The 18,226-nt window shown below is 36.4% G+C and overlaps 1 protein-coding gene across 2 annotated transcripts in view; it reads left to right on the top strand.

Moving 5' to 3' along the window:
- Positions 1–18,226, top strand: part of Taf15 (TATA-box binding protein associated factor 15) — a 34,196-nt gene that overhangs the window by 5,004 nt on the left and 10,966 nt on the right. Inside the window, exons 2-7 of one of the 2 annotated variants that reach the window (XM_055619227.1) lie at positions 4,014–4,053; positions 6,956–7,004; positions 7,113–7,197; positions 7,280–7,382; positions 9,440–9,630; positions 10,902–10,923. In XM_055619227.1, coding sequence (XP_055475202.1) covers positions 4,014–4,053; positions 6,956–7,004; positions 7,113–7,197; positions 7,280–7,382; positions 9,440–9,630; positions 10,902–10,923 — 490 coding nt within the window. Of the gene's footprint in view, positions 1–4,013; positions 4,054–6,955; positions 7,005–7,112; positions 7,198–7,279; positions 7,383–9,439; positions 9,631–10,901; positions 11,023–18,226 lie in introns of both variants that reach the window. The other variant, XM_055619226.1, reaches the window with a different exon arrangement.

Raw genomic sequence — 18,226 nt, 5'->3', positions numbered from 1 at the left:
TACCCGCTCAGGAATGGCACCATTTACAGTGAGTTGGCCCCTCCACCACCAATCACCTATTAGGAAAATATCCTGTGGCTGGATCTTAGGCATTATTATCAGTTGAGATTCCTTCCTTTCAGAAGATTCTAGCTGTGTTAAGTTGATATAAAACTATCCAGGACACATGATTCCTTATTAGTTTGACACACAAAAATCACTTTTAAGCTACAACCTTTCCTTGTTCATTCCTAAGATCATGCATTAACATCAGCATCACAATATAAAACATTTTACAAACTTTAAAGTCTCACAGTCTTTATAGATTCAAACACTTAAAATTCAGTTATCTTCAAAGGTCTGAAGTCTCTTTTAAAACCTAAAATATCTTTAAAAATCTAGTATCTTAACTGTGGGTTCCCATAAAATAAAATAAAAAAATACGCAAAATACCTTATATAAGAGGAAAGAATCAAGGCACAGTTACAGTCTGAACACAGCAAAACCAAACTCTAATTGTAAATAACTCAGTATCCAACATCTGATCTTCTGGACTTCTGCAAAAGGCATTGGTCAATTCTCTGGCTCTGTCCTCTGCAGCACACATGGCTTGTGTTCTAGGCTCCAGCTGACTGTTCCACTGCTGCTGCTGTTCTTTGTGGTCATCCCATGGTGCTGGCATCTCAGATACAGGGGCCTCTTACTGCAGCGAGGCTGCACCTTCACGAGTAGCCTCCCCTGGGCTCTTTTCATGGTGCCAAGCCTCAGCTTCTCTTGAAGACCCCTGAAATCTGGGGGCTCCAACTGCTATCAAGGCTTCACCTTCACCAATGGCCTCTCACAGTGCTAAGCCTTAGTTATACTCTCCATGAGTCCTTCATGCCTTCAAGACCAATACTACTTGGGAGACTCAAAACCAAGTTTGGCTGCCAGCATAAGATCCAACTTAGGCCACCTCTAGAAAACAGTTTCTGTGTTAACTCTCCTGAACGAGTTCCTAGATGGTCTTTTAATCACAACGTTTTTTTTTTTTTTTTTTTAGCTGACCTGCATCCATTGTCTCAGCAAAGCAAAGGTTTTACTTTAGTGGTTCTGGCCTCTTGTTAATCATGGCTGACTCTTCAGCCCCAGTTGACCAGAACCACAAACCGTTCACACAAAAGGCCAAGGAGGCTTTCTCCAGAAACTTCCCAAGGCAGGCCTTCATTGCTTGCAATGCTCTCAACATTTTGCAAGCTCCTCCAGAAAAACTCACCAAGTTCTTAACACTTGATGGCTTTTCCTGTTGAAAGTTCCAAGGTCCTTTCACAATACTCCAAAAAACACGTGGTCAGGCCTGTCACAGCAATATTCTACTACCCTGGTACCAGTTTGTCTTAGGGTTACTATTGCTGTGTTGAAATACCATGACCAAAGCAACTTGGGGAGGAAAGGATTTATTTGGCTTACACTTCCATATCTGCTTGTCATCAGAGGAAGTCAGGACAGGAATTCAACCAGGGCAGGCAGCTCCCAGAGGCAGGAGCTGATGTAGAAGCAGCGGGAGGGTGATGCTTACTGTTTTGCTCCTCATGTCTTGCTCAGTCTGCTTTCTTATAGAACCCAGGACCACCACCCACAATGGGCTGGGCCTTCCCCTGTCAGTCACTAATTAAGGAAATGCCCTATAGCTGGATCTTAGGTAGGCATTTTTTCAGTGGAGGTTTCCACCTACAGATGACTTTAGCTTGTGTCAAGTTGACATAAAATAGCCAGTACACTGGAATGCTTTAGTAAGGTAGAAGCACTTATAAATAATGAACATGTCCAGACACAAGGCTCATGTGTCAGGTAATTTAAACGAGGACTTATTTGAGGACTTATATCCCTAAATCGGTGTGTGTATGTGTGTGTGTGTGTGTGTGTGTGTGTGTGTGTGTGTGTATGTATGTGTGTATATCTCCCATATAACTTGCTTGTTACTTGTGTGGCTATATTTAATGTTGTGGCTCTTCAAAGCATGCGTGTGTGTCTGTGTGTGTATGTATTGAATTAAAAAAAAAAAAGAAACCTTTAGGCTGGATGTGGTGGCCCATTGCTTTAATCCTAGCACTTGGAAGGCAGAGGCAGGTAGATCTTCTGAGGCCAGCCTGGTCTACAAAGAAACCCTGTCTCAAAAACAAACAAACAAACAAACAAACAAATTTCATTTGTATTACTGAAATACATATTTTTATGGTGGCTGTGCTTATTTGTGTATCTTGAAGTTTTAATTTAGCTTAAGTCGGATTTATAGTTTGAGAGGACTGTACTTAATTAGTTTCAAGTTAAGTTTGTAAATATTAATTGTAAGAGAAGGTCATAAGCGCTAAGTACTAAATACTTCAGTGATTTTGTCAGACCCAAAAGGAAACATTTCGGTATTAGACTGAATAGATACGTATTCTCGAGTCATTCCTCCTGCTGCCAGTCTTTGGTATTTGATAGGTACATCTGTTCTACTTATGATCCAGCTAGAGTCTGTTCTTTTCCTTTAATTTCATAGAAATAATTTATCTGATTTCATTTTATAGTCTTAAGGATTTTTAAGAGAAAGGTCAGATTAGAGGTATTTACAGTAGAATAGTGGGAAATTTAATGTCTTCTACTTAAACAACCTGTAGTGATAGAGCCTTATGTGATACTTAATATAAATTGACTGAAAAAGAAAGGTGTTGGTTTGATTTGAATTGATTTTTTTTGAATTGTTGATTTGATTTGAATTTTAGAATTAGATAAGGTTGGTCATATGATCAGTTTGACACTCCTCTTTTGAGGTTGTAATTTTTATGTATTTCATATATTACATGTATCTTAAATGCATCACAAATTAAGGCTGTTTATTTGACATTGAATACAAACCAAAAGGGTAGAGCCTCCTCAACATTTTCTGGTATGACTTCCACTTTAAACTATGGAGAAAAGCTTACAGTCTGCCTTCTTCCGCTCCCTTTACCTGACGTGTTTATTTAAACTTCTTTTCTAAGGTCGTTTTTGTTGGTAAATTGCAGGTTAGAGGCAGTTTTCATTGCTGATTTGAAATGTCATCAATTGGCTAATTGCTTGAAAACGTGGTCAAATCAGCAGCTATTCTTAACAAGTCTTTGGAGACTCTTATTGATGCTGACAGCCACGGTAGTCCAATACAGAAGAACAGTGTATGTGTTGATGTGTAGTGATAGAATGCAGTAATAGTGATAGTGTGATTTGTAGATTTTCATGGCAGAGTACATGTTACTTCCTTTTTTTGGACCTGATTAGTTTAAACAGGACTTTTTTGGTTTGTTTTTATTAATGTAAATATACATATATGTAGCTTGAATTTTTGAGGGGTGTGGATTGTTTTTTCCTTTGAAACAAGGCCTCACACTGTAGTCAATCCAACCTGATCTGGAAGTTTATGTACCTATCCTAGGCTGGTCTTATGCTTGTGGCAATCCTTTTTGCCTTAATTTGCCAAGTGCTGGGATTATAGGCATGAGCCACCACACCTGGTTAGGTTTTTTGTTTTATTTGTTTTTAAAGGATGAACTTTCATTGATTTTTTTTTTTGTTGTTGTTGTTCTTGTGATCACCAGCACAACATTTTAGCATTGTTGTTACTTAAAAAAAAAGTAGTTTTAAAAAAATTACTGTGTAGATTTCCCTATGTACATATTTAATTTCCCTATGTACAATTTTCCCTTTGTACAAATTTAAATTAAATTAAATTAAATTTAACTTGGTGTGTGTGTGTGTGTGTGTAGTTTTCTTTTTTCTTTTTTTTTGAGACAGGGCCACACTGTACCTCAGACTGGCTTGGAACTCACTGTAGACTAGGCTGGACTTGAACTTATAGAAATCTGTCTGCCTCTACCTTCTAACTGCAGGAATTAAAGGTGTGTGCTTCCATGCCTGGCTTCTAGTTTTTCTTAATGTAATTTTTGACAGTTTCTAGCTGTATCTTCATTTGTGTGAACTAAACTTAGTCTTAGGGGAAAACATAATTTTAAATATGATTTTTTTATGTGTTTTAGATTCTGGAAGTTACAGTCAGTCTGGGGGTGAGCAGCAAAGGTAAAGTATACATGTTTTCATAATATCATGAAAGGATAAAGCTGAGGAAAAAGATAATACGTTTGGTTTTTTTTTTTTTTTTTTCTGAAATTTGTTATCTGGATGTATTAAGATAATAAAGCTAGATGTGGTAGTTCAGGCTTGTAATCTCAGCACTCAGGAGCTTGAGGTAGGAGGATTGTTACAAATTGAGGCCAGCCTGGGCTACATAGAAAGACCCTATCCCTAAAAAAAGGGATAGGGATAACTAAATAATTAAAGCTTGTTAATGGCAAAACAGCTTGTCTTTATAAATAGGTGTTGTGCAACATTTCTTCCCTTTTACCTTCATAAAAAGTAGCCTGTTTAATTAATAAATATGTTTTGAAGATAAAGACAAAAATCCTAGGTTTTGTAAAGGGCTTTTTCTTTAGAAAATTTTCTGAGAAAAATTAAGAGAATTTCTTTAAGGTTTTAAAAATGTATTGTTATTTAATCGTGTGTATGTGTGCATGTGGGTCTGTGCACATGAGTACCAGTGCCTGTGGAGGCCAGAGGTGTCAGATCCCCTGGAGCTGGACTTACAGGTGACTATAAGCTGCCTGATTTGGGTGCTGGGATTTGAACCTAGGTCCTCTGTAAGAGCACAGTCATTCCTGAGTCATTCTTTGAGTCATTCCTCTGTCTAGAGATTTTCATAAAACCAGCATCAAACAAGTGCTTAGAAAAAGCATTTTACTTTTTAATAATAAATAATAAGCTAATATGCTAATATGGCTATAAAAATATTTTTGAAAGATTTTATGTGTATAGTGTTCTGTCTCCATGTATATCCATATATCATGTACATACAGTGCCCACAGAGGCCAGAAGAGGGTGTTAAATCCTTTTGGGACTGGTGTTAGAGATGATTCTGAGCTAATAGGTGAATGCTGGGAACCAAATTCAGGTCCTCTGGTAGAGCATCAGTGCTCTTAATCACTGAACCATATCTCCAGTCCCTAGAACAGCTTCTCTCTCTCCCCCCTTTCCTATTTCCTTCCATCCCTCCCTTCCTTCTTTCCTTCCTTCCTTTTTATTAAACCATTTGTTTGAACAACGAGGACAACTGAACTCTGTCATCCTCACGGTCAGTTGGTGGCCTCCAGTTCCAATAGAACTTAAGCCAGAAAACAGCACTGCACGCACGCTAAGGAATATCTAGAGCTAGAGCAGATTTTCTTAAGCACTAAACACAGTATTCAGCAGGTCTTAAGATCCTCAGTGTTCACAGGGAAAGTTTTGTTTTTATGTCTGTATCATGGTAGGCTGTTCTTGCTTAACAGAAGAAGGATTAACTTTCAACCTAACACTACAACTCTTGTTGAGGCTCAATGTGAGATATTAAGAAGCATATCAGAAACAAAATTGATGTGATTTTATTCTTATAAATAGTGCTATCCTTTTTTTTTTTTTTTTTTTTTTTTTTTTTAGTGCTACCCTTTTAATAGGTACCTGGCAAGGGTTTATTTATTGCTTGTATTTTTAAAAGTTAATGGGATTCTAAAAAAAAAAAAAAAAGTGAGGAATTTTAGTATTTGTTAGCTCTGAAAGATTTTATTTTGAATATATTTTTCTTTGGGTATTAAAGAGCCATATACTCAGAGGTTTTATTTTGTTTTTTTTTTTTTTTTTTTTTTTACTTGCTAGTAGTTGATATAATTTTAAAAATTTAAATAATAGGAAGGTACATTTATTCAATCAGTTTTGATACAGTATAATTTCATTCTTTGCTGGTACTTTGGATGTATACAGACCTCATTACTGAAGCATTTAGACTGGATTTTGTATCATATTGTGCCCTATCTGGGAAGTTAAAGACATTCAATTGAAACAAATAGTACAAAGAAATTAACCTGCTCTGATATAACTATTTTGTATTAAAAAGTTGTGTTTTTAAACATGCTTTTAACCCAATGGAGGCCAGCTTGGTCTACAGAGTGAGGTCAGCCAGGGTTACACAGAGAAACCCTGTCTTGAAGACAAATACTGTTTTCTCTTTCAGATAATCACTATGGGTCTTTCCATGCATTTTTTTTTTTTTTTAAGATTTATTATGTATACAGTGCTCTGCCTCCATGTACACCTGCAGGCCAGAAGAGGGCACCAGTTCTCATTATAGATGGTTGTGAGCCACCATGTTGCTGGGAATTGAACTCAGGACCTCTGGAAGAACAGCCAGTGCTCCTAACCTCTGAGCCATCTCTCCAGCCCTGATTCTTAGGAATCATTGGTTGTTTTTGATTTGAGACAGGGTCTTACTGTGTAGCTTTGGCAAGCTTGGAACTTGCTATATAGACCAGGCTAACGTCAAACTCGCAGAAATCTGCCTGCTTCTGTCTTGTTAGTACTGGGATTAAAGGCCTGGGCCACAACGTGGTTGTTATAATGGTTATTTGTGTAAACATTGTTTAGCTGCAAACCACTGTATTTGCTTCAAGTGTTAGGCATCTGTGTACCTGATATTAAAAAACAAAACAAAACAAAAACCTGTTTATGGAATGATACTATCAGTGATTTCTCTCTTTTATTTATCCCAAAGCATATTCTTTCTTTTGCATCTCTGGTGAAATAATATTTGTGAGAAATTTTGACAGCAACACTTTAGATATTGATATTCATGAGTTCTGGGAATGACTTCACTTATATTTTCAGTTGTTAAGAGACTTGTTGTTTAAATGTACGCAGTCTTTTCAGTCAATCACTAAGTACAACCATTCCCTTCTCCCCTTATAACTTTAGAAAATACAAGAATTAGTATCCAGAAAACAATTCAGATATAAGCAGGACAAACACTTAAGTTTGGTTGAAAGCAAAGTTTTTCATTTAAGTTTTTAATTTTTTAAAGCATATTTCTTTCAGGTATTGTAATTTTCTTTTACAGTTATTCGTCCTATGGAAGTCAAGGCAGTCAAGGCTATGGACAAACACAAGTAGGTTAAAAAATCAGTTGTATTTATTTTATTTAATAAATACTAAAGTTTATAAATAGTTATTTTATCTAGTAAGTAATAAAGTTTGAGTGTTTACCTGAATTTCAGAGCTATTCTGGCTATGGGCAAACGACTGATTCTTCGTATGGACCAAACTATGGTGGTTACTCCAGTTATGGACAAAATCAATCAGGTTGGAGTGTTTTGTTAAATTGCTATTTTAGAGAGTCGGGAATTAGAGCCTTTACTAAATAGTATTCTCATCTAATTTTTAGGTTATTCACAGTCCTATGGTAGTTATGAGAATCAAAAGCAGAGTTCATATGGCCAGCAATCATATAATAACCAGGGACAACAAAACACGGAATCATCAGGAGGGTAAGGAAACAGTGCATTATTGAGATTGTGTTGGGTATGTCTGCTTTTTAAATTTCCATTTTATTATTTTGTGACTCTGGTAATAGAACCCAAGGCTTTGTATATGCTACATAAATACTCTACCATTGAGCTATGTGCCCAAATCCTTCACTTTGCTTTTGAGCCACTTAACATGCATTTCCTTTAAAAAATATATTTTTAGATGTATTTGTTTTACTCTTTGAATATAATCTATATATGTATACCATGTATGTGCTTGGTGTCCCCAGAGGCCAGAGGAGAAGGGTGGAGGCCAGAAGAGGGCATTAGATCTCCCAGAACTGGAGTTGCAGATGCTTGTGAGCCACCATGTGGGTGTTAAGAATTGATTCTGGGTTCTCTGCAAAAACAAGTGTTCTCAAACACTGAGCCTTCTCTCTAGCCTTCTCTCCCTTTTTTGTTTGAAAAGTGTTTTACTACGTAGCTATGCCTGGCCTAAAACACTATGCCGGCCTCTCTAAAATGAAAATAACTACTGGTGTTATTTCATAGTAAAGTTTTTATTTTTCTTTGTTCAGTGGACTTACTCCCTAATGTGCTTGATCCTCAGATACCACTATGAAACAATACTAGTAGTTTCATTTTACAGAGGTAAAGACAGTTAAAAGGGACCTGGGCATGGTGGTGTACTTGGGGAGGCAGAGGCAGGCAGATCTCTTCAGTTTGAGGCCATCCTGGTCCACAAAGTGAATAAAGGACAGCCAAGGCTACACAGAGAGACCCTGTCTCAATAAACCTGGGGGGGGGGGGGTAGGCAGAGACCGAGAGTTTCTGGCTGCAGTGACAGAAGTACTTTAAGTGAAATTTAAATAGCATTTGGGAAAAGAATTGTGAGGTCAAATTATTGGTCTTAAATACAAAAATGCTCTGAAAAAAATAGAATCTGTAAGGAATAATATCTGGAAGACATGCTACATAAGGAAAAAACTCCAAGCCTTATTAATAAGTTTAATCATAAGGGAAATGCTTTTTATTAAAGGCTCTATGTTTGAAAGCATGAAATAAACATAAAGCAAAGAGAAATGTTTTGGGGTTTTTTTTTTTTTCCTCTCTTTTTCTTTTTTTATTATGTGTTTTTCAAGACAAGGTTTCTCTTGTGTAGACCTGGCTGTCCTAGAAATGGCTCTGTAGATCAGGATGGCCTTGAACTCAGAGATCTGCTTGTCTCTACCTCCCAAGTGCTGGGATTAAAGGCATATTGTCACCATCATCACTTGGCCGAGAAATGCTTCTTTTGACCAGTTTAAAGAGTTAGTGTTGAACAGCCTGATTTCCAGAGTGAGTTCTGGGACAGCCAAGGCTATACAGAGAAACCCTGTCTCAAAAAAAACAAAACAAACAAACAAACAAAAAAACACAAACAAAATGGTGTTCAAACTATAGTTTTGTGGTGCTTTGAGTTGGAATAGATTTTTGTGATATTCTTCAGAATTGTGTGTGATTGTTAAGAATTGAGATGGCACTCCCCCCTCCTATTTTTAAGACCAGTGGCAGTGTAGTCTAGGTTGGCCTTAAGGTAATGATGCTCCTGTTTTCCCAGTTCCAAAAGAATAGCTATCATGCCTGGCTACAAATTAAAAAGACATGATATTGAAGAAGAGACATAGAACCTTTCACTGTAACTAGTAAGGGAACTCTTCTCACTTACTGGCCATGTTTGTAGAAAAATCATATATGATATATGTCATTGTATTTTGGTAGTTTGTTTTTTTAACTCAAGAAAGAAAAACTAGTTATTTTGTTAATAGTATTTCAAGATACTTGTTTTTGTTTTTATTGTTTTTCCCCAGTGTAGTACAACAAACTCCCATTTTCCCCTGTGGCACCTTTTTAGTGATGGTGAAATTATCTTTGGAAGGCATTTCATTGGTGAATTTTTATAAATAGAAGAGCCAAATAATTACCATGAGAATGTAGTATTAGACACTGTTGAGCTGACTAGGCCTTTTATATTAGTGTTCTTCAACTTGTTGCAGTAAACAATTCTGTAAGGTCTCATGTTCTTGATTTCTGTTTAGCCAAGGTGGAAGAGCACCTTCATATGGCCAGTCAGACTATGGTCAGCAAGACTCTTATGACCAGCAGTCAGGTTATGGTCAGCATCAAGGCTCATATGATGAGCAGTCAAATTATCAGCAGCATGATTCCTATAACCAAAACCAGCAGTCTTACCATTCACAAAGGGAAAACTACAGCCACCAAACACAAGGTAAGATTATAATGGCCTTTTTTCATCATTTCTTCACGGAATTTTATACTGTCTAGATTAAAACACTCTTAGGATCTTACTTGGTGATAAAAATTTGGCATTACTGGACACAGATTTTTTTTTTAATATTTATTTATTATGTATACAACATTCTGTCCGCATGTACAGCTGTGCACCAGAAGAGGTTGTAAGCCATCATGTGGTTGCTGGGAATTGAACTCAGGACCTCTGGAAGAACAGCCAGTGGAAGCACTTTTAATCTCTGAGCCATCTCTTCAGCCCCAACATAGATTTTTTTTTTTTTTTTATGGCTGTTAAAACTTTTTTTTTTTTAACTTTTTTGAGATTGTTAGAAGGTTGTATAACTTTTGGTTACTGATTGCATTTCCTTTACTGTCTTAACTGACCATTTGACAATGCTATTGTTGTCAGTTGATTTGGGAAAGTTACCCTTTGCTAGCCTTCTCTGATCTCACGTAAGAAGGAACAGTCATTACTTTTTCTTGTTCCATAATACTTTATATGTGATATATAGGACTCAGACCATACTATGAAAGTCAGTGATTCAAGGACAAAAGGCCTTTTTTTTTTATGCCCTTATTTTCTAGATAAGACTTGGTTCCTAGAAAGTGGTCATTAAACATTTTTGCTGAAAAAGAAATTATTTTGGCGGTGCTAGGAATTGAATCCCAGGGCCTTTGTATATGCTGGGTAAACACTTCATTACTGAGCTATATCCCTAACCATATTGATAATAGAGTAAGTTAAAAGTGGATGGTCATTCTTTAAATATCTGTCTTCTCAGTTTGAAAAGTGGCTGCATTGTGCCTGACTTGAACTTACATTTAATGTCTTTGAGGTAAAGAAAGTAGAAGAGTTCTGTCTTTAAGTTACTAAAGTTCTTGAATCCAGAGTTTGTAGTTTAGCTTAAATAATTTCATTTGCTGTCTGATTTTGTGGTAAAATGGAGTCTGACATAGATACAACTCTCAAGCACTTTTAATTCCAGAATGTTGTGTGATGGTTGCATTTTGGTCTATTTGTGTTTTTCCCTGAAGGACATACTATGTGACTTAAGGAGCCATTTAAAGTGACACTTAAACAAAAATTACAGCAGTGGCTGGGTATGGTGGCTTACATCATTATTCCTATATGGGAGCTGACAGGAGAATTTCTTAAGCTCATCAGCCTAATGTAGGGAGACTTTTGTTGCAACAAAAATAAGAAAATTGAAGTGACCGTGTTTGTGTGTTACGTTTTTCTTTTTGTAGATGACCGTCGTGATGTGAGTAGGTATGGAGAAGATAATAGAGGATATGGCGGGTCACAGGGAGGAGGTAGAGGGCGTGGGGGATATGACAAGGATGGAAGAGGTCCTATGACAGGATCAAGGTAAGCACGTAGATACAGATATCTTCATTTTCTCTTTCTCTCTTCGTGTTTTCCTTATTTTAGTCTGTCATTTAGTTAAGAGGCTTTCAGAGATTATATTGTAGAAAAAAGAGCAGAAATTAAAACTATTCTCAGTCCTTTTTATGTCATAAATCATTTCATACAAGGCTATGTTGATATTATTTTATGCGGTGTATGTTAATTTAAACACCATTAAAGCTCGCTACCACGGTTCTGATTAAATTACTTGGTTGGTTTTCCTGCTGGAACCAGACTCAAAACTCCTTTAAAAGGTTAATTTTGGGCCGGCACAATGGCGCACGCCGTTAATCCCAGCGCTCAGGGAGGCAGAGGTAGGTGGATCTCTTGAGTTTGAGGCCAGCCTAGTTTACAAAGCAAGTTTAGGACAACCAAGGCTACACAGAGAAATCCTGTCTCAAAACCATTAAAAAAAAAAAAAAGAAAAAAGAAAAAGAAAAAAGATAACTTTGGAAACCAGAGTGTTTAAGTGTCTTAACAGTAAAAAGGTAAGTTAATCTATATGGAAGACAAATAGTTCCCTTGGGTGGGGAAAGGGTTAGACAGTAGTAGAGTAGAAAGGGATAATCTTTAATATATGTCTCTCCTTAAACATAATTATTGAAATAATTAGTGTATCACATTACGTTCTGTAATTTTTCTGGTTGTGGATATGTTGTGTGAAGTTTTTAATATAGCTTTTCTTTTGCTATTTTTAAATTAATGTTGTTTACTTATAACATAGCTTATAAAATCTGATTTAGCATAATTTTTGCATATATCTGTAAAGTTAGTACATTGATCTTGAAAATGGAATGAAAAAAACAATTGGCCTATGTCCTGAGATTTTTAGATTGGAAATTTGTAAAATATACAGGCTTTATGTTTACTGAGAATTGAAATTGTCGGTGGCCTTCTGCTGATATTTAATGATATATCAGTAGCAGTTCAGTCCTGTCCTTAGGGACTGAGTTTCTCAGATGAAATGAGAACGAGTAATATGTACACTCACTTCATGAATTTGCTTATATATCTGTTTTTAGTATACTATATACTTTGATGTTAAGGAAATGCCAAAATCTGATAATTTTCAAAAATTTTGAAAGAGACATTAAAGGCTTTTCTAAAAATTGACATTAGTTTTTTGATTGGTAGTTATTTTACCAAGAGAAATGATATTGTATGTGTCTTCATTATTAAAATGAGTAGTCTGCCACCATCATTTATCATTTGCATGTAAATTAACAGTGTAAAGTGAAATGGTGTTTACTTTTTACTAGTACCCTCTTTCCCAATCTAGACCCAAGTCCTTGAGATAACAACAGATAGTACTTAATTTTTCAATGGAGTTATTTTAGATAACTGGCTGTCTGGAATGCTGTAAATGTTACATGTGTCTTAAGTTTAATTTTCTGCATAAGAAACTTAAAACTGTGGCTGTCTGACTAAATAATGGGATCCCACTTTTTGTAAGGAAGGGAATGGTTAGGCAATCTATAAATAATATTTTAGTTTGTAAGTAAGCTCCCATTTTAGAATCACAGGGTTGAAAGGATGTTGAGTGATTTCTTCCCTGATAAAGGAAACAGCCTGGGTCCTTTTTTTTTTTTTTAAAGCAACGTAACTTCCTTGGCAGTATGTTTTGAATATAGTTTGTAGCTCAGATACTAATTAATGAGCCAAGTTTTTATTTTTAAATCTCTTGATGCAGAGAAACTCCTTACAAAGAGTTTGTGTAGAAGCCTGGTATATATTAGGTCAATGCGATGCTGATGTTTAACTGGTGGTAAAGTAAGAGAGATGGAGAGATTTTAGTCTTAACTACTTCCTCTTCCTCCTGTAAATTAGTTGTTCACAAAAAAAATTGTTTTGGAATCTTGGTGGCTCTTACTCTTTGTTTGGAGTTGGCAAGGTTTATTTTTGTTTTGGTGAAAGGAAAGATGGTAAATGTTTTAGGCTTTGCAACTCTTCAACTTTGCCCATGGAGTACCACAGTAGGCATAAATGAATGTAAACAAACCTGATTCTGTTCTAGTCAAACTTTCTGAATACTGAAATGAGAACTCTCGGCTGGGTATGGTTTTACATGCCTTTAATGCCAGCACAATGGAGGCAGGCATGTCTCTTCAAGGCCAGCCTAGTCTACACAGAGTTCCAGGACTACTCTTTCTCTCTCTCTCTCTCAAAAAAAAACCAAAACAAAACAAAAAACAACAAAAAGACCCCACAGAAATATAATTTTCATATGCTACAATATCTTTAAGATGTGCTTTTTAATTTATTCATTAGGCTACAGCATTGTGAATTAGATCATAAATGCACAGTTGCAGGGTTTCTTTTTTAAACACATTTGATTTTGTGTTTGAATACCAAAATACACAGGAATTCTAATTAGTCTTTAGCACCACTATTTGTGTCTCTAATCATTTTACTTAGTAGGTTAAAATTTTTATCTATGGGGCCGTAGAAGGGGAGGAGGGACACAACAATTTGAAGACTACCTGGCATTAAGTGGATTTATCATCTTTAAGGAAGGATCATAGTTTGGTTTTGAGTGTTGGATATATGGTGTGCTTATTTCGTGACTGGTTGGCTGGAGGAAGACTTCATGCCAAAAAAAAGGAACCATTGAGTTAATTTGGAAAGAGATGTGGGTTCATAGAGACTACAAGAAAGTCTTTTCATTGAAAAGCAACTGTTGAAAAGGATACTGAATTTCTTTTTTGTCTTCTGACATTGACATCTTAGTGGGTTTGAAGCTAAGATAAAAATGTCCCAGTGCCCTTTAGTTTTAGCATTGATTATTCTCTTGCAGAATATTTTGTTTTCATTGTTTGAATGTGATTAAAGTGTTTCAGGCTCTTAGAGGTAAATTCCAAAATTCTGCAATTTTGAGTACTTTCTCCCCCTTTGCAAGAGGTTTTAATTAGATCCCTTAAAAATATGTGTATGTCCAGCCAGGCATGGTGGTGTCAGGCATGGTAGCACATGTCTTAATCCCAGCACCTGGGAGGCAGAAGTAGTCAGCTCTCTTGAGTTCCAGGACAACAGGAACTGCATAGAGAGAGACCCTATCTCAAACAAAATATGGACATGTCTTGAGTTGGGAGAACGTACACCTTAGTGGTAAATTGGTAACCGTGCATAATCATGGTTAAAACAATGGATTCTAGCGAGGCAGTGGTGGCACTCACCTTTAATCTCAGCACTCTTGGAGGCAGAGGCAGGTGGATCTCTGTGAGTTCGAGGCCAGACTGGTCTGCAGATGGAGTTCCAGGACAGTCAGAGCTACTCAGAGAAATCCTGTCTCGAAAAATGAAAACAATAAAAAGTTGGGTTGTATTCCCCGCACCTGGATATGATGGAGTAGTATATATGTTCTAGCTGTAGTCTAATAGCACTGCTTCCTAGAAAAACAGTAATGGGTCATAAATTTGAACTATATACATAGTTTTAAATTTTCTAGTAGCCACATTGAAAAGAAAACAGAAAGCCCATGGCTGTAGTTCATTTTGTGATAGTCTTTTGAATTCAGTTCCCAGGACTGCAAAAAAAAGGGAGGAAACATAAAATAACACCAATAAAATCAGTTTTAATAATACACTTTAACCCAGTGTATCTAAAATAGTCCATGTAATCGGTAAGCTACGATGCTAGAACTAGAAATTCATTTCATTTTTGACATTTAGAGCTCGTCTCATTTTAGTCTATTTCCATTTTAAACACTAATGCATGTACTGTTATTGGACATTGCAGCTCTAGGAAGAGAAGAGTCTTGTCTTCCTGAAGTTAATTGTTTCTGAAAGCCTTTTTGCCATACATATATGACATAGAGGAAAGTAAAACAGACTATTGAGAATGATGTTCAAATTGATTGAATCATTCATATATGACTTTGTTGGTCTTTTTCTCATACTCCCAAAATACGGTTTCTGGATTTATTAGTTTAAAAACTCTAGCACAGAGCAAGGTTTTAAGTTAATCTTTTATTGCTTTTTAGTTATGCCCTTTTTTCTCTCTTAAGTGAGGATAAAAGATTCCTATAGCCAGGCGCATGCCTAAGTACGCCCAGCTACCTCAGAGGTAAAGCAGGAGAATCAGAGCTTGAGCTGCATGATGGGTAGCTTAGCAACATTGCTCTGGTTCTGGGTTCGTTTCCTGGTACGGAAAAGGTGGTGGTGTGGTAGTATGGCTGCATTATCGACTGTGGCTTCCTAGGAGTTTTAGTCTGTGGGTGGACACATGTTTCCACATGTAGAACCAAAAAGAACTTGGGTTCTTTTGTTTGGTTGATTGTTTTTGTTTTTGTTTTTACATTGTGAATTGAGAGCTTAATGTGATGGCTTGTGTTATCAATCCCAGCGCTTGGTAACATTACCATGAGTTTGGAAGTCAGCTTGGGTTCCCTTGTATTAGGTTGGCCCAAGTTATATAAAATAAGAGGCTCTGTCTTTAAACAAGAAACACAAGCCCCTAAAAAACAAAAAACAAACTCAAAGAAATTATCTGCCAAAGAAACTTTTCTATAAAAAATTATAGAACTTTTTATATGTATGAGTATTCTTCCTACATGTCTGTCTGTATACTACTTGCATGCACTGCATATATTAGTACATGCATGCATTGCCCATGAAGACCAGAAGAGGGCATTGGATCTGCTAGGGTTGAAGTTCCAGATGGCTGTGAACTATGTGGTTGCTGAAAGTTGAACACAGATTCTCTGGAAGAGCAGCCAGTGTTCTTAACTATTGAGTCATCTTTTCACCCCCCGAATTTTCCTTCCTATTGAATCTGTTTTTTTTAATATATGATACTATTATATTGAAACCGCCACAATCTATCCTAGATTCCTGTTTTCATTGTGGTTTTGAACTTGGAAGACTCATAACTTTAAGTTTCCTTATGTACCAATAGTTAGCCAGTTAAGTTGAAGATACCTAGGTCTCATAAATATTCCTACTACTTTACCTTAAAATGTTGTTGGAATTCTGTGTACATGTTTGCTTCTATTTCTGGGATTGAAAACAAATTTGCAACATCTTGACTCAGCTGTTGAAATATCTTTTCTGTCTTAATTTGCTAAGGCGGCCTTAATATGTGGAAGAAATGACTTTGTAACATAATTAATTACAAGTTTGAAATTAACCATAGGAACATCCCCCTTAGTTCTAGTGAATACTCCTTGAAGTCTATTTCTGTAGTTAGTAAATAAGTTTCCTAATAAAGGAAGTGTAATCTGATTAATACAAAATTCACATAAGGAGAGAGAATGATTGAAAGTCATGTACAGGCAAACATTTAGATCAGTACTTCTTAGACTTAAATATTCATATGAATTACCTGAGGTTCTTACTAATGTGCAAATTATCATTCTCTGAAGACTGAGAGCTTGCTTTCCTGCTTTTCCTGTTTACCATTTGAATAGTAAAGATATAGAACTAAGTTTTGTAAAGAAGAAAGCTCAGTCTTAATGTTTTTATATATTCTTTTAGAGGGTGCATCTTTAACATTTTCTAACTTATGTGTATTTACTTGTGTAAATATTTGCCATATGGTGGGTGCCCACAAACCGAAGAGGGTATTGGATTCTTTGGAGCTAGAGTTCTAGGCAGTTATATGCAACCAGTGTACATGGGTGCTGGGAAACTGAACTTGGATCCTCTGAAAGAATAGCAAGTTCCCTTAAAAGATGACCGACCACTGAGTCATCTCTATCTTTTTATTTATTATTATTTTTTAATTGTTTAGCCAGGCCACATAGAGTGCACACTTTTAATGTCAGCACTTCAGAGGCAGGGGCATGTGGACCTCTAACTTTGAAGCCAGCCTGGTCTACATAGTGAGTTCCAGGACAGCTAGGGCTATGTAGAAAGACCCTGTCTCAAAAACAACTACCACTGCCAAAATTGTTCAAAGTTGTATTGTTGGCCAGAATGGAAATGAGAGTCAACCTTTATATATAAAATTGCATATTTTCCTTTCATTGTGGGCCAGATCAACTGTTTTGTTGACAACAAAGCAATTAGGATGTATTTTATGAACACATACCTTCTAGGTTCCTTTTAAAAGTCTTCCCTTCATCTTAAACACTTTAACCTCCTATAATGGGCATGATAATGATAGCACATGCCTGTAATTTCAGTGCTGAGGAGAGGAGACTTGAAGGTCCTAGGGGCTCAGTAGCCAGCCATTTTAGCTGATCCCTGAGCTTTGGGTTCAGTAAAAATCCTATCTCAGAAGATAAGGGGGAGAACAGTAGAAGACTCCTGATAGAGCTCTGGCATCCGTATGCAGGCATAGCTGCATATATATGCACATTCCTATACATATTCATGCACTGTAATGATAATAAAATAATTAACAAAGAATTTTTAAGAAATGTGGCCTTGATATTTTCAATAATTCTTCTTGTCTGTCATTGGGGTTCTGAGGTTCATCTATGAAGAAACCTTGGCTTCTAATATAATTTTCAAGGGGCTTGGAGGTAGCTTAGTGGTAGGCCACTTACTTAAGCAAGCATGAGTCCCTATGTTCAATTTCCAGTGCTGCAAAAGAAGGGGAACATTTTTTTCCTCAGCAGTTTAACCTCAGTTTTGTTGGGCTCTTCATAGCAAAAGTGCTTGAGAGGAAAAGCAAAAGAATCAAGAATTCAAGGTCATCTTCATCTACTTAGCAAATTCAGGACTATCATTAATACCCAGTCTCAAGCCAAAACGGCAACGACTAGCTTCTCTTTGTTAAAGAGGTAGCAGTCATTTAAAGTATAGGGAAGGTTTAGGTACTGTGCTGAAATAGTAATGTTAAATACGAAGCTGTGTCTGTGAACTTCAGTTTAATACTGTCTACATAGTCTTGAATGAGCCATATTCTCTGGCTAGAAAGGTTTTCTGGGACGTACACAATTTAGAAGCAAATTAAAACACATGTGTCAGTACCTAAGTTGATTACAAGCAAAATTTTTTATGTTAAGGTAATAAAATAAAGAGGAGCTTTCTGATTTAGTCAGCAATTTTTATTGGACTTTCAAAAAAGCCATCTAGAGTTGGATAATCACTAGAGCAGAAGTTTGTAAGCAGGTAATAAATTAGGTTAGCTCCTAGGATCATGATGAGCAGCAAATCAGATATCTGAAAACTTTGTTAGTTTCTTATCAGCACCTGTGTTTTAGAAGGATTATATATTTCAG

The sequence above is a fragment of the Psammomys obesus genome, unplaced genomic scaffold (assembly GCF_907164565.1).
Source record: "Psammomys obesus unplaced genomic scaffold, mPsaObe1.curated_primary_1811, whole genome shotgun sequence".
NCBI lineage: Eukaryota > Metazoa > Chordata > Mammalia > Rodentia > Muridae > Psammomys > Psammomys obesus.
This window is presented reverse-complemented; position numbering and strand designations above follow the sequence as displayed.